This window comes from Kwoniella botswanensis, chromosome 1 (genome assembly GCF_036426115.1).
Source record: "Kwoniella botswanensis chromosome 1, complete sequence".
Taxonomy (NCBI): domain Eukaryota; kingdom Fungi; phylum Basidiomycota; class Tremellomycetes; order Tremellales; family Cryptococcaceae; genus Kwoniella; species Kwoniella botswanensis.
In genome coordinates this window covers 17,987,117-18,002,014 of record NC_088599.1, presented here as the reverse complement: position 1 = coordinate 18,002,014, position 14,898 = coordinate 17,987,117, and the positions used below count along the sequence as shown (strand labels likewise).

The 14,898-nt window shown below is 44.7% G+C and overlaps 5 protein-coding genes across 5 annotated transcripts; 1 reads left to right on the top strand and 4 right to left on the bottom strand.

Moving 5' to 3' along the window:
• On the bottom strand, positions 1-4,324 carry L199_006796 (uncharacterized protein; the record flags this gene model as incomplete). The annotated part of the gene is made up of 7 exons (XM_064892493.1): positions 1-1,760; positions 1,831-1,891; positions 1,974-2,297; positions 2,657-3,113; positions 3,187-3,974; positions 4,042-4,125; positions 4,181-4,324. The coding sequence occupies 7 exons, from the start codon at positions 4,322-4,324 to the stop codon at positions 1-3; spliced, it is 3,618 nt and encodes a 1,205-aa protein (XP_064748565.1).
• A 381-nt stretch (positions 4,325-4,705) lies between these two features.
• Positions 4,706-5,326, bottom strand: L199_006795 (uncharacterized protein; the record flags this gene model as incomplete). Its single annotated transcript, XM_064892492.1, has 3 exons — positions 4,706-4,726; positions 4,796-4,936; positions 5,018-5,326. The coding sequence occupies 3 exons, from the start codon at positions 5,324-5,326 to the stop codon at positions 4,706-4,708; spliced, it is 471 nt and encodes a 156-aa protein (XP_064748564.1).
• Positions 5,327-6,442: 1,116 nt separating this feature from the next.
• Positions 6,443-8,517, bottom strand: L199_006794 (uncharacterized protein; the record flags this gene model as incomplete). The annotated part of the gene is made up of 5 exons (XM_064892491.1): positions 6,443-6,484; positions 6,535-6,690; positions 6,747-7,533; positions 7,592-7,704; positions 7,756-8,517. 5 exons carry the CDS (start codon positions 8,515-8,517, stop codon positions 6,443-6,445), a joined length of 1,860 nt encoding a protein of 619 aa, XP_064748563.1.
• Positions 8,518-8,841: 324 nt separating this feature from the next.
• Positions 8,842-10,562, top strand: L199_006793 (uncharacterized protein; the record flags this gene model as incomplete). The annotated part of the gene is made up of 3 exons (XM_064892490.1): positions 8,842-9,612; positions 9,665-9,759; positions 9,824-10,562. The coding sequence occupies 3 exons, from the start codon at positions 8,842-8,844 to the stop codon at positions 10,560-10,562; spliced, it is 1,605 nt and encodes a 534-aa protein (XP_064748562.1).
• A 777-nt stretch (positions 10,563-11,339) lies between these two features.
• Positions 11,340-13,371, bottom strand: L199_006792 (uncharacterized protein; the record flags this gene model as incomplete). The annotated part of the gene is made up of 4 exons (XM_064892489.1): positions 11,340-11,372; positions 11,438-11,599; positions 11,671-12,126; positions 12,607-13,371. 4 exons carry the CDS (start codon positions 13,369-13,371, stop codon positions 11,340-11,342), a joined length of 1,416 nt encoding a protein of 471 aa, XP_064748561.1.
• Between the last annotated feature and the right edge of the window lie 1,527 nt (positions 13,372-14,898).

Genomic DNA, 14,898 nt, shown 5'->3' with positions numbered 1-14,898 from the left:
CTACAATTCCTCCCTAGCCGCATGTCCCGCTGCCTGAGTATGAGCATGTCCATGTCCATGTTCATCACCTATGAACCTCGTGGTTCCCCTCGCTCTCTCATCCGCTAAATCCCTATCAATCTGACTAGCATGTTTCCTCACCAAACTTTCAGCAATCTCCCTGGGATCTCTCACCCTTTTCACCTGGTCCTTGACAGCTTGTTTGGCAGCATCTACATACTCTCCTGGAGTCTCAGGAGTGGGTGTCGCACCCAGTGCCTTGGAAGCTGATCGGGTAGCTTGATGGATCGTAGAAGAAGCTTCATTTTGGAGTGACGAAAGGATAGAAGATCCGGAGACTAACGCTTCAGATCCTACTGAAGATCCAGCAGAAGCCAACGAAGAGATATAGGATGTTGCAGACGCGACTAACCCAGATGGTTCTGGTGTTGTAGATACCACTCCTAACGCTTCTTGAATTTGGTTCACCAACAAACTCGCTTGTTCGGATATGACTGATCCAACGGACGATACGGTCGAACTGGCTTCTCCATATATGCTTTCCGCGTATTCACCTGGAGTCTCAGGTGTAGGTGTCACTCCGACTTTCCTCATTGCCGATCGGGTAGCATCATGGACGTTGCTCGATAGGGAATTGACATTCTCTTCTGCGATTCCGTATACCGATGCTGCTCCTTGCGCAACTACGTTTCCAACTGATTCCAAGTACTCATTAGGAGATTCAGGAGATGGTGTGGCGCCAACAGCAGATATGGCAGATCGAGTAGCGTCATGTAAGACTGATGAGGCATCTTGAGATAAGCCAGAGACAGCTTCTGAAGCTACTGAAATCGCTGATGAAGCTGATTCGGCTAAGACTTGAGTAAGGGATTCGATGTGTTCGCCTAGATTCTCGGGGCTAGGCGTAGCTCCGACAGCCTTGATAGCTGCTCTCGTAGCGTCATGCACCGATTTACTGATATCTATGTCCGGTATAGCATCGTTGATACCCTTCGAGGCAGCAGCAATACCGGATTCTACCGATTCACCAAAAGTCTCGGGACTGGGTGTAGCGCCTACAGCCGAGATGATGGATCTGGTACCTTGATGGACAGCATCAGATGCTTGTGATATAGCGAAATTGACGTTTTCGCCCGCGGCATTGTATATAGACTCGGCATATTCTTGGGGCGATTCGGGGGATGGTGTGCCTCCAGCGACTGAGATAGCCGATCTAGTAGCATCGTGAATGACAGATCCAGCCGCAGATGATAATGAATCGACAGCTTCGGATGCAGCTGAAATGACTGATTCGGCATATTCTTTAGGTGATTCAGGCGAAGGTGTCGCTCCAACCGCCGAAATTACCGATCGAGTTCCCTCATGTAAGCTTGAAGAAGCGGCATCAAGTATGGACTGAGCAGAAGCTTGGACTTGATCGATTACACCGGCGGAAGTAGGTGTACCAGCAGCTGATAATGCCGATAGAACTTGTTCTTTGCCTTTACCCAGAATACCTCCGGCTCCTACTCCAGCAGCAGCAGCAGCCGCCCCAGCGGCTTCTTTGATGGGTAGTATACTGACTCGGGAAGGTTCAGCTTCGGCTGACATGGCTTCTCTAGCTTTGATTCGGTCTAAAGCGGTTCGCTTGAGGATACCAACTCGTTCCCGGAAAGATTCGTGATAATCGTTAAGTTCCGTTTTGAGTTCGCTGAAGGGTTTAGCAAGAGCGGTGTTGTCATCAAGAGCAGAAGCAAATTTGGATTTGTAGGAGTCGGCGACTAATCAATAGCGGGTATAAGTATACTAGCACATTAGGCATACCCGATGTTACAATCGAAGACAACTCACGTTTCTGAACGTCACTGTATTTATCCAAATCTCTGGACGTAACTCCATCAATTTGGCCCATCTACATCAGTAACATCATCAGTATACTTCAGGTCAAAGTGAGGGAATACGTAAGCCAATCCCATATCGGATATGTCACTCACCTGTTCAGCCAGTTCCTTATACTCCCTACCCAAAGCTCTATCGACCAACTCTTTCTGAACCTCCGCCACACCTTTAGCTTGATCTTGTAATTTTCCTTTTTGAACATCCAACCTGGATTTTATCTTATCGGCTGTCCTCTTCAACCTCGCATCAGCCTGTTCACTAGATTTCAAAACTTGTTCATTCGTCAAGGTGGTCGATTTGGTGTATAATTTGTCCAACCCAGTCAAGACGTAATCTATCTCTCTTTCAATCTCCGATCTCATATTTTGAGCGAGGATGGGGATTGAGTTGGTACTGAATTCAGAGTTGATACGTTTGGCCTGCAATCGACATAATAACAAACATAAGCAAAACATATTCATCACAGGAGTGAAAGATGTATCTTTCATATTATCGGGATATAGAAACAGTGTTGTGATTGAGAGAAGCAAAGAGATATTGTAAGGATAGGATATATTCTAGATAGATCAGATATCGGGAAGGAGGGTGGGCAAGAAAATCTTGAAAAGGTAAAAGGGATATTATAGAATCCGATATGATGAGAAGCCAAGACAAAAAAAAAAAAACAAGATATTGGTATAATCCAAGTATCGAACGACGGTAGGATGATAGAAGGTACCATGGTGTGAGTGAATGAATGAACTAGAATTTGTCAAGAATAAAAGACGAATTAATTTACCTCTTCTTTAATCTTCTTCAAGCTCTTCTTCCCTTGTTCATCCACTCTACTCTTGATCGCATCCCTCACCCGATCCATTTCAGCCCTTTCCACTTTCTTCACCTCTTTAGGTTTGACCTCTGCGGTCTTCTTCTCAGTGACTTTGTCGGCAGATGGTACTTTGACTTCAGCAGGTTTACGCGAATGTTCCAAATCATTATAATAATCATCCATCTCTCCTTTCCTCTCAGCTGCATGAGTGGTGCCACCAGTTGTAGGCAGGAATTCAGCCAACATGGCCAAAAATGATTTCTCCTTGATAGAAGGTGGGAACAGTTGATCGACAGTGGGTTTGATATAAGGTTGATGGACGTGTTTGTGGAATAACGCTGTGTAAGGAGCAACGAATTTAGATGTTTGAGTGACATAGGGACCGACGTGGGGTTCAAGATGTTGATTATAGATCTTGACGATGTAGCTATCGATGTATCATCATTCATCAGCTCGCCATCAACGAAATTGAATGCGATGGGAAAGACGATTTTACTCACGCTCTAACAGCAGCTTCGATCTTAGCAGCCTCGATCGTGGCTCTCTGCAAAGCCTTCACAGCTCTTGGACCAAGGATCTCTCTAGTTATTCTCTGCACTTCTAATCTCGCTCTGAGGAAATGAGGTTTGCTCCATACATAAGCTTTATGACCATTCTCCGACGTAATTTGGTATCCCTTTTGAGCGTATTTGGCCAATTGGCCAGTTAATGGATGGGTGGAAGCGTAATTGTAACTTCTAACAGCATGATCACTGGCGAGATTCGCATATTGATTGGCAGTTTCTATATGGGGTTTGGCGAATGCTTGTATCCTGGATGTATAAGGTGCAGTGAGCGTGTGATATCTAGCTTTGAGGTATGGGAAGTGAGGTTGGATGAAGGTAAAGTAGAATCTCCTAATTCCTCTTATGACAGGTTTGAGTGGTCCTTGATATAACTGTCTAGCTAGTTTATCTGCCTTGTCGTAACTTGGTTTAGCGTAGTTGACATAGTAGGGCGAAGTCGTGAATCGATCTTGAGCTTTATCCAATACTGGGTAAACGTATGGTTGGAGTATTTCCCGATGATACACGTTGGAAGGGTAACATAGGATAGGATGAGACTGGGTAGGACCGTATTCGAGTGGGGACAAGATGTACTTATTGACCGGTGACAGTGATTCACCAGGCGGAGGACATAGGACAGTAGATGCAAGTGAGAAGAAGACCAAGATTGGTAGAGAAGTGAGGATGGAGATGATGGACCAGGGATGTCGTCGCGCGGTAGAGACTGCTTTTTTGGTTGAAGCCTAAATACAAAACCAAATGAGTAATGATGAACTTTATCTATACCGAGATCTCAGGAGAAAAGCTCACCTTGGTGACTGCAGCTGTCTTCGCAGCTGCTTGCTTGGCTTTCGACTTTACATCGTTACCTTGAGCACTGATGGTGGGTCCGTCCTATATAACACGTAGTCAGTTTGGTACAAGTCGGGAGATGAACTATATCACTCACGTAGAAGCGAGGAGTGGCACCCGCACTCTGGGTATTGACCGCAGGCTGACTTGACTTCCTAGCTGTTGGTGGTATAGGCACTGAGGGGGTTCTAGATGAAAGAGCGGGCTCAGACGCTCGTGGTGCTGATTTGGGTCTCGACATGATGTTGCACTCTCAGATCAGAACATCGGTGGGTGGGTGGGTGTAGGAACGGAAAGGATGTTGATGAGTTTCGGATGGGATGTCTATCTGTGTCAAGGATAGTTAGAGTGGGTATTGATGTTCGATGGATATGACGAAAGTGAATGATCTGCAGCAGAATATGGGATACTGAATATTGTTTGGAATATTGTTTGCGCCGAGAGCAGCAGAAACCCCCCACTACGCAATCCACACGGATCCAACGTCATCGTTTATGAGGCACAGTCTAAAGTGGGTAACTTGGATACACAATACATAATATACGGAGAGTTGCTTTGCTATCAGCAACACCTATGCCTTGATGCATACATCCCAAATGCTATATCTCTCCAGCCAAGCCCCTTACTGAATGTTGGTATTATTCTATATCCCATTCAAATATTACATCAGCTGATCCCCCAAAAAGATGTATATGACGATATGTCAACTCACAGAGTTGTAAACCTCTACGGAGCTCGTAACGCATCTCAAACTAGCCACATCGGTATTATTTGATACTGGTTTCAAGGGAATTACATTGGTCAAATTGTATTGTGCTTGATTCTCAGATGCCTTGAGCGTCTTGTAGGTGCACTGGGGAGCGTAACGATACGAAACGAAAGACAAATCAGCTTCGACAAATTGGACTGTACCTTGAAATCAAAATCTACTCACAGTCAGATTTTGTGTGAGAGTAGTATTGGCGTCATCGTAAGTATAGAAGTAGAAGGAATGTTCGTTACCTATAGACTTGCCCATAGCTAATGACGCTATAGTATCTGAGCCATTGTGAATCCTCTCGCTAGTATTCAAGCCTGGTAGGTGCGCGGTATGTTCACCGAAATTGATCAACACACTCGAAACCAACATCTCCACCGTTTCAGGCTCAGAGTCAGATTCTCCTGTGGGCAATGCCAGCGTCGAAATGGGAATGGCAGTTAACAAAGTGAGGGCGAAAAGGGAAATGAATGTTTTGGAGAACATCGTTACTGCGCCGTTATCGATTAGATGAGTTTTAGGTTTGATCGTACAGTAGTGGTTGTCAGAGATAAAATACTGTTTATTAAGCTGTGTAGACAACGATCTGTGAAGATATGGATATGTTTTGTTATAGCAGAAGAATGTAATAATCCAAAGATTGTTTATCGTTGGTATATTGCTTTTTTTATGAGATTTACAAAATATTGATGTTATTTCCTTGCAGTCGTTGTTAGTTTTTTTTTTGATGGAAATAAAATTCGTTTTCGAAAATCAACAATTGCAGCAGCTTTTATATATATATCATACACCCCAGACTTTTCGTGTGCTTGTCGCCGAGCCCATCAAAAATGGTCTTGGCAGTGTCGCAGCTAAGGAGCTCCCTTTATATCCACGTCGTTGCAGTACATGGTATCAGTCTATCAACGGTAGACTCAAAGGATGGAAATGACGAAGCAAGTTTCATTGATTCACCTCGTATGACTGTCGAGTAGGATACATTATACGAAACTCGTGGGAATGATCAGATGAAAGCACTCTCGTACCTCACATGTGTGACAAACCGAATGTTGTTCATCCTTTGACCATAACGTTGGAAGTACCACTTTGCATTCTCCGCGTGGTCGGCCTGTCTCAGAGCTCTTACTGTACCCCAAGAAAGCTTCCGACCATACGATTGAATGGGTATTCCGAGCGAGCTCGCCACATGTTACTGGAATGGGATCCGAGCTTACTGGTTATTCAGAATTTACGAGACTTTATTGCCCGCAAGACGATAATTTCGGAGCCCTGTTCAGCAATGAGCTTACCGCCATCGATACGGTACATACGTCCAATTCACAATTTGCGAGACTGTCTGCTGATTCATACCTCGCCCCGCATGTAGGATGATCGTCTTTAATGATTGTCTTGGACAACCTATTCATGAGTCGGTCGATCCTTGGCCCCAGCTGCCCTTTATGATGTACTTATGTCTCATTAGCCGGTTGTCCTATATGTATCACTATGCATGATGTAGATTCATGGCTCGAGAGACTCTCATGCAGGAAACTGCATGACACAAACAATTACATTACTGAGGGACACATGATATAAATATTATTTACGATCCACTTTAGTACGTTAACTTGGTGAAGTGAAATCAAGAACTGTCACATATCCACCCTACACCACATATCAGCTTGTTTTCTGAAAGTGATACCGAGCGAACTTACCTGGTACTCATAAATTACCTTTTCACCATCAAACAATATATTCACCATGAGTCCTCTGGCAGGAAGGGTCTTCCAATGACCTCGATAATGGGTGAAAGGAACCACCTGCGTATCGGGATTGATGTATGTGCTAAAATGACCGGGACGTAGTCGACCCTGTCACACCTGTATCAGTAAAAAAGTAAAAACGTAATTGGGGAAGTCGACCTTACTATCTCTTTAGGTCCTTCCGGTAATCTCAAAGGCTTACCTAAACCACCCAAAGACTTGTGCTTCCCAACTTCATACCCCGTTTCGACTTTGTAATTCCTGCATGTTAACTCTAGCAGTACCTTCCCCTCTGTACGTTGGAAATCTTGAAAGTTTACATATTGACTCAAAGTTCGAGTTCCGAAAATCCGAGGAAATTCATGCATGCTTCTAGATATCCTGTCGAAGCTCATTAAGGATTTGGCTTCCCAATTGTGAGGGGGAATCACTTCAATATCTCCAAGCTGCTCGACCTTCTCGTTCGCGGCTATACAACACTCGCACCTTCTACGCTGCTTTTGGAAGTGTTCGTCAACTGGCCTCGATGAGGTGTAATTATTTGTTTGTCGATCTGCGGGATATCTTGCAAAATTACCTGTAGGTCTCGGCTTGTGTCCACCTTCCTCATCAATACCTGATAAATCCCTGATGGCTTTTAGAGGGATATCAATCGTAATCCACGGGGGATAATCATCTAGATGAGGCATCCCACCTCCCTCCGACGCATCTAGAGTCGTCATACCTACCTGCAGTATCGAACTTCGACCGTTATTTGACGTTGTTAACATTCCCGGGAATACCACTTCTTCAGTCTTTTCATGGGGTACGGCAGCGCGAACACGCTCTGAAAATTCGTTACGGCCATATGGCATACGAAGGATTGATACGGGCTTGGTAACAACGTCGCGAGCTTTGTCATTGAGATGATAGATTAGAAGGTGGTCCTTGGGTACTGGTGGAGGAGCGAAACTGCGGATACAATCATATAAGCTGGGCTGTTCGTTATAGTAAAGCCATGTTGACGTACGGGTTATCGCTCAGAGGAGGAACACATTGACCGAGGACTCCCAATATATCAGAGCCGTATACCCTGATAGATGATGAGAATCCAAGATAAGGTGAAACTTGGATGTGACCCCACTGCAAAAGGAAATCAGTGTATCGTAACCTTTCAGAAGAGTATCTTCTCACTGTACAATCTCTCCCTTCCGTCCATCTTGTCCACTTGATAGAGAACGGAGTGATTACTACCAATAATCCTTCCCTACCTATCATCACTCTCGGAGCATTATCTAATCCCATATCCTGAGTGGTTTTAGTGATCTCATCTGAGTCCCATGGTTTTGCAATCTCCCCTTCGTTGAATAAGTGTAATACTCTGACTCTAAATACTGTATCTCCACCAGCATCTAACTCTTGAACGCAGACTATCACATCGTCCATTACATCTACCGCTCTGGTCTTGGATTCTGTGTTAGGCTTGAAATCCACTTTTATCGCTCTGGAATCCAACTTCCCTTCTTTGCTTTGATCATCCGGTATCCAAATGGTCACCAGGGTATAGAGACCATCTTTATCAGGTTCAATCTCAGCACCTGAAGGACAAGAGGTGACGATATAACCATGACCTATCGTACAGATCGACTGATTTGCCGGAAGCTCGTAGGACCGGAGATGGGGTCTGAGTCTCAAGAGGTTATCTTCCATTCTGAGCAGTCTAGCAAGTCGATCGGTGGTCGAACGATCTTTTATAGCTTTTGGTGGATCCTCCAGACGATCTGTTGTAGGTGGAGATGAACGACCGAAGAGGTGATTATGGAGGAACAGCTGGATCTTTGAGGAAGAGGTGATGATGCCATTGAATCGCTTGCAGGTGGCCGAACAGGCGAGTAAGTCCTTGAGAGGTAATTTCCGGAGAGCCAATTCGACCAAGAAGTCATCGAGGCGTTCCATGATGGATCACTGGACTGAGTATAGGAGAAGAGTGGTTTTCCCATCAAGTGATCAGCAAATTGAGTATGATGGTGCGATACGAGTACGTTGACTGTGGTTGACTCGTCTGACGAGTGTCTCAGGTGGGGTCAATGCTCAGGAACGGATCCCCCTGCGGCACCACGAGTATTTCAACATCTGAAACGCACGGATCGCTTATCTCCACACGTCAGTTGCTACTGGAGTAACATCTCGGCTATATCGCCGGACATGCTCCTCACTCTTCGCTCTTCGGTCTGATTCCTCTTTGCTCACTCAACCATCCTCACATGAATACACTACATCATGCTGAGACTACCCGACGACATACTTGAGATCATTCTCACCCAGCTCCCGGCGTTATACATCATACACGCATCAACAACATGCAAGAGGATCATTCGGATCATCACAGCTTCGATGCCCATTCAGCTCCGTTTGCATCAGCACTTATACCAAGACAGTGACCCCGATCTTCAAGGACCCGACAAGTCCCACCCATCCAGGACAGCCAAAGACCAGCTGGCGAATCTAATCAGAAGACAAAGTCCTTTCGACAACCTCAGATGCACACGCTTCAAGTGGCCAGATGATATCGCTGGGCAGATCATTTCTGCCTACGACGGGTATATAGCTATTGAAATCTGGCATGAGGACGGTAGACTGGAGGTAGATGAGGGCGGAACCACTACCTTGTTTATTCTGATGAAAGTTCCATGTAGTGGCAACGATATAAACGAAGCAAGCCAAAAGAAAATCACCTTTTCGAGAACTTCGGACACTTTGATAGATACGATAGTGGACCTTGCCAAAAATCTTGTGATGGTCCGAGAACACTTGGCCATTCGCGAACACGTCAAACTTCATATCCTCAAAGTATCAGATGAAGGGGACTCCCATCAGCTTGAATATCAAGGAGCAGGTGTATTGGATCTTGGTATATGCTTCGAAGAAGATGAGGATCACAACCTCTCTGGACGTGGGCCCGATGTATACTGTCTGATTGATGAAGTATTCATAGTTAGTCGAGGCTATGTGGTGAAGTTCTATAACTGGATGAATGGGAATCATTTACATGTAAGCTCATTCTATCAGACATACTCATCGATATTGGCTAACTGATGTTCAGACCCTCCGATTACCATATTCCATTTCTAAGTCTCATTCTGTCAGTTGGATCGAACCAGGCCTGGTCGCGGTAGAAGCGAACGTGGAAGCACCCTTGTGAGACTCGTTGTTCTGACCTCACACCGTTGCGTGCAGCTGATCAAATCCACACAGATCCTAGATATCCGGAGAGAGAAACCGCCAGACACTTGTACAAACTCAAATATCTCCTCATCTACCAGACCAAAGATCTTCTCACGACCACCAGAAACGTACCCACCGCTCCTATACTGGTCCTATCATTTCCAACGGCATTATCCGATCTCCCGGCTTGCATAAGAGATGAGATTCCGCCGCCTCAAGAACATCCTCATCGTTTCAAATACATTGGTCCCAGGCAAATTAAATCAGCGAAGTTGGAAGTTTTGCGCTTTGATCTAACGTTGATAAGATATCTTAATCTGGATTCATATCCTTCGGTGAAACGATACGATATCTCGATGTATATTCCCCCTCACATGTTGATGCGGATGGTCAACGACGCTATCGGACGTCAATCACCACGTTCTGATGCGGATCACGAATCGACGATCAATTCGCTAGAAATCCCAATTGTTACACTCGTCCTCGAGCCTTGTCATTGGTGGAAATACTCATTTTGGACTTTCGATCATACTCTCCCTTGTGACATAGGCAAGAGAGACCGCCGATCTCGAGCGCTGACAGACGAAGGTGATATACGCCAATCGTGCTTTGCCATATTAGATTTCAATCCTCGAATACTCAGAACTCATCCACCTTCGGGGAAAGCTCTGCTTGGTCTTGGTGAGGCACTGCCTATTCACGGCTTTGTACCGGAAAGTAAGGTGAGATTGACGATGTTCTTTGAGGCGAAGAATCCAATAAAGACTGATCAGTGATTCACATTGTAGACTCTGGAGGACGGTCAGTACACGCGTTTGATCATTCCTTCGTCGGGCGAGACTATAGGTGCAACGTGCCATTACCATAAATACAATTACCTTGACCAAGATCCCGTATCTCTGCATTATGATTCGGAAATTATCATTGCCCGATTCCAGGCGAGTCTAATTTTCCTATTTACCCAAAAGTGGTACCCGTCTGATGGTGTGTACACCCTTAGGATGAGATAGATGTCTGGAGAACCGATGAGGAGGGGCGCCGCTAGAAACCCACGTACTGTACCGTATTCGAGCTGAAATTAAGTCCTGTCTAATGCATATAGTATCATCTAATCACGGTAACATTTTACAGAAGAATATTCGACTGCTGCCTTCAAAAACACACAAAAGATTACGTCCACTCTATTCACTATCATACAGAACAAATCTGTTTAGTGTACCTAGCAAGCTGGCTATTCAGTCCTGACCTAGCGAAATTCTGACTGGCACTTCTTCCATTAACATCTAGTAGTCGGTATCTGGACGAGGTATGAGAACGACAATGACCGGGATTCAATATGATGTACCATGCAAGTTCCGAAAGTCTGAAAATTCCTGCATCTTGTATACATATAGTTTGTCATTGATTACACACTGGTTTCAGATGAAAGCTTCTCTCCTTGCGTCGCAATCTGCAAATTGTTTACTCTTCACCCATATCCTGTCCGAGTTCTTTTCACAAGGGCTGCCATTATCATATCGTGTATTTGGAAGGCTATCATATGCGCTTCGCCTTTATTCAATTCGCCACACATCTACCTCGGAATTCTACATAGAATCGCTCATATAGTCAACCGTATGCTGCCATCGAATTTACGTTGTTTCAGGCTTACCTCGTACTCCACTATAATCATCTCTCCTTCATAATGTATCGATGCGACACGATTGTCTCGATAGGCGTACTTGAGTTGATAACACACGGCACCTAGGGTTTCTCCAGAGGATGGCACGATCGTTCGAGTCGAACTACCGAAAGTGATCTCACGCTTTAAGGTCTACAGACATATATGAGAGGTCGATAATCAGTCTTTACTACATATCTTACGAATTAGCGATTGGGACTCACCTTTGTATCCCTTTGGTATTGGTTTGAGATATTCTTGATTACCAGATCCATCTTTCTCCCCATACCTCCCAAGGCAGTCCCCAAAGGTGGATGTACGCTAAGAATCTTAGGATTGAGGTCCAACAATTGGACATACCGATGATCGTGACTCCCCTGATAGTCCATGCTATTTCGATAGGATACAACCTTACTTCCAAATGAACAACTATCGTTCTTTGCTGTTAGAGAATCTTCAAATCCCCAGAAAGAGCATCTCCACCAGTGTTTCGGTTCGATCACAGCTGTCTCTGGAGGGAACCGAAGTGTACTTTTTGTCCATTCTTTACTCCTATTAGTAGAGGTAACTTTTCCTTTCAAGACATCTTGAACCAATGCTTTCAGCTTTCCAGGTGGGAACACTATAGAGATACCTTGTCGCTTCTCGTACCGGTATTCTCTCCTGTTGAGTTCGCTTTCCTACCATATTGTAAGGTGTAAAATCTCTGATGTTGCTGATCCACTATGTCCGTGTCCAGGAGGACTATCGAGATGAAAGTGAGTGTCAGATGGCAACATACGGTTTCGGATGTGGCTTGGAAGATCCAATAATTGGGTTGGGAAAGTTAAGACTATCGTAGGACGAGTTGGATGTATCGTAAGGTCGGGGGAAAGATCTTTGGTCTGGTATATAAGGAGATATTGTGAACGATCGAAATTTCTGTCTGTTGAATGGTCGTGCTTCCTGTTTTATAATTTATCAGATTCCACTCTACTTAGGCTGATAAGAGTAAGTGGCTTACGAAGGTGCTAGCAGGAATATCCTCAAGGCAATGACGTCATATCCAATCCAATCAACGGAGTAAGTGCTATTTGTAACGCAAGGTAGTTTGAGGTTCTTCCATTTACTACTCGTCAGTTTACAAATCTCGAGATTAGGGGGCAACTTTCAAAACTCACACACATGAGTCTGCCATCCATCCAGCTATACACTCTCACGTCTACATCTCCTTCCACCAAGAACATATCCTTGGGACCAACAGCTATTCTCCACGGAACGTGTTCTACCTCATCCTCATCACCTGGAAAGAACTGTCCAAGATCTATTGTTCCTGCTCCTTGATATTCCAGCTGATCAGGCTCAATGACGTTGGAGCTGTACAGTCTATATATGTGTGCTCTGACGCGCATATCATCTTCTGAGAATTGTCTGACGATGACGAGGTTTTTAGAAATGTCCACTATGACGGAAGACACTTGACCTTCTAGAATGACCTTCTTCTTCGTCTTTTCAATTGCACTTGCTTTGCTTGCTGGTATCTTGATCAAGGTCAATATGTTGGTATATCCGTTCTCATCGATTTCTGGATCCTCATGGCCCTCACATGGTACAGTAGCTATATATCCACCATATGCCGAGACTATCTCTTGACCCGCACCAAGGTCGTAGGTGGTTAGCGATGGTTCGAACTCTTCAAATGCTTCATGTCGTTTGATCAAATTCGACAGTTGGTCTACAGCAAGTGCCGGGTCTTTCAACTCCTGTAGCTTCTCAGAACTTCTTGTATGGTCTTGGTACAGAGCACGATGAAGCTTGAGCTGGACAGGTATTGAAGTGGTGACGATCTGATTGAGCTTTTTGCAAGTTGACGAACAAGCTATAATCGATAGAAAATCGAGTCTGGTTAAAAAGGCCTCGAGTGGTTCCTCCGGTAGACTGAGCATGCTGACGATTCGATCATCTCTCAATACGGTAAGAGCAAAGAAGGAAAAACATGATATTGTGTCGTCTCTTACAGTAAAACATGTCCAATATGCTGAATAGACCTGAAAGGAGTGAACACGCTAGCTTCACTGTAATCGCTCTCCCTACCTTTGTCTTCTTCGGTACAACTTCCGGCTATATCTGATACACGACCCGGTATCCGACTAGGAACGAGTGATATCTACAAGGGAAAGGTGATTCTCAGCATGTCTGATCAGTGCATCTCATTGCAATGGCGAAATTATGCTTAATCATCTTATCTCCTATATACAAATACTCTATGCCGAGTACGAAGCTAAACGTACGAACACTTTCTGTTCCACTCCATCTAAACGATCCCAGCTCGATGCACACTTCATGATACGTCCCATCATATCCATCTCTTGATTGTCATCTAGTCAGCGCCGGTATCCCCAAGGTCGACGAATGCAATTATGCAGCAAAGTCGAGCATGTCAACCCAGCCATGCTATCATCATCTATATAAGCTTGCAGTCAACATATCATGTCGACAACACTCACATAATCTTCGATGTATAGTTTCTCCCCAGTGAAGAAAAGGTGTTCGATGCGATAATCCGGTAAGTTTGAAGGCTCTCGTCTCGGCAAATCGAAAAAGCATTGAGACTGAATGTACGTTATTCCCTCCTTATCGGCGAGTGACATGCTCAATTCATAGTCAATTGATTTTGGTCGATTCTGTTCTGCTCAATCAACGTCAACATCAGCTGCTTTCGAGATGAAGATCATGACCACTCACTTGCTTTCCTACTGGGAAATCAGATGGCACATTATCGATTGACTTCAGACCACCAAGCTCGGATTCGGATTTTGACAAATTGTGCTTGACTTTACGACTGTTATAATCTCTGCAGGTGATTTAATATCGTCTCGCCCCCGCAAGATCTGCGTCGGTCCCTTCTTGAGCAATTACTTCTGCATCTTGTCTTCTGTCGTGGATGTTCTCACACAACACCAACTTTGTTCCATGCACACAATCCGATATGTAATCAAGCCTGCTACTCAAGAGGCAATGAGCTTGTTTCGTCCATTCCGTTGGCTCGACGATTAGATGATCATTAAAGTTGAATCTCTTTCCATCAGTGGTCTGAGCCGAAGAGCTGGCATTGGAGTGGAGCAGCTGCTTGATTCTAGAGTAAGGGAGCGAGATCGATAATCCTTGGTTTTTTTTTTCCAAGCATCCGGAAACCTTGCACCTCTGCTCACTGTCAGATTGAGCAGATCGATCTTCCCGTTACTATCATGTAAGAGACAGCATATACCCAGTGTCGGTCTCTGATCATTTGATGGTGGCAAATCATTGCTGATAGAATTGGGAAGTTCATCGACTAAGTTAGGGATTCGTAGTATGAGGTTTGGAGGATGTTTACCATCAACATCAGGAGCTCTGATATCCGAAAAGTCGTAGACCATGAGCAGTTCGAGGTTATAGAAGGGGTGACTTTGTAGTTGATCAGCATCATAGTC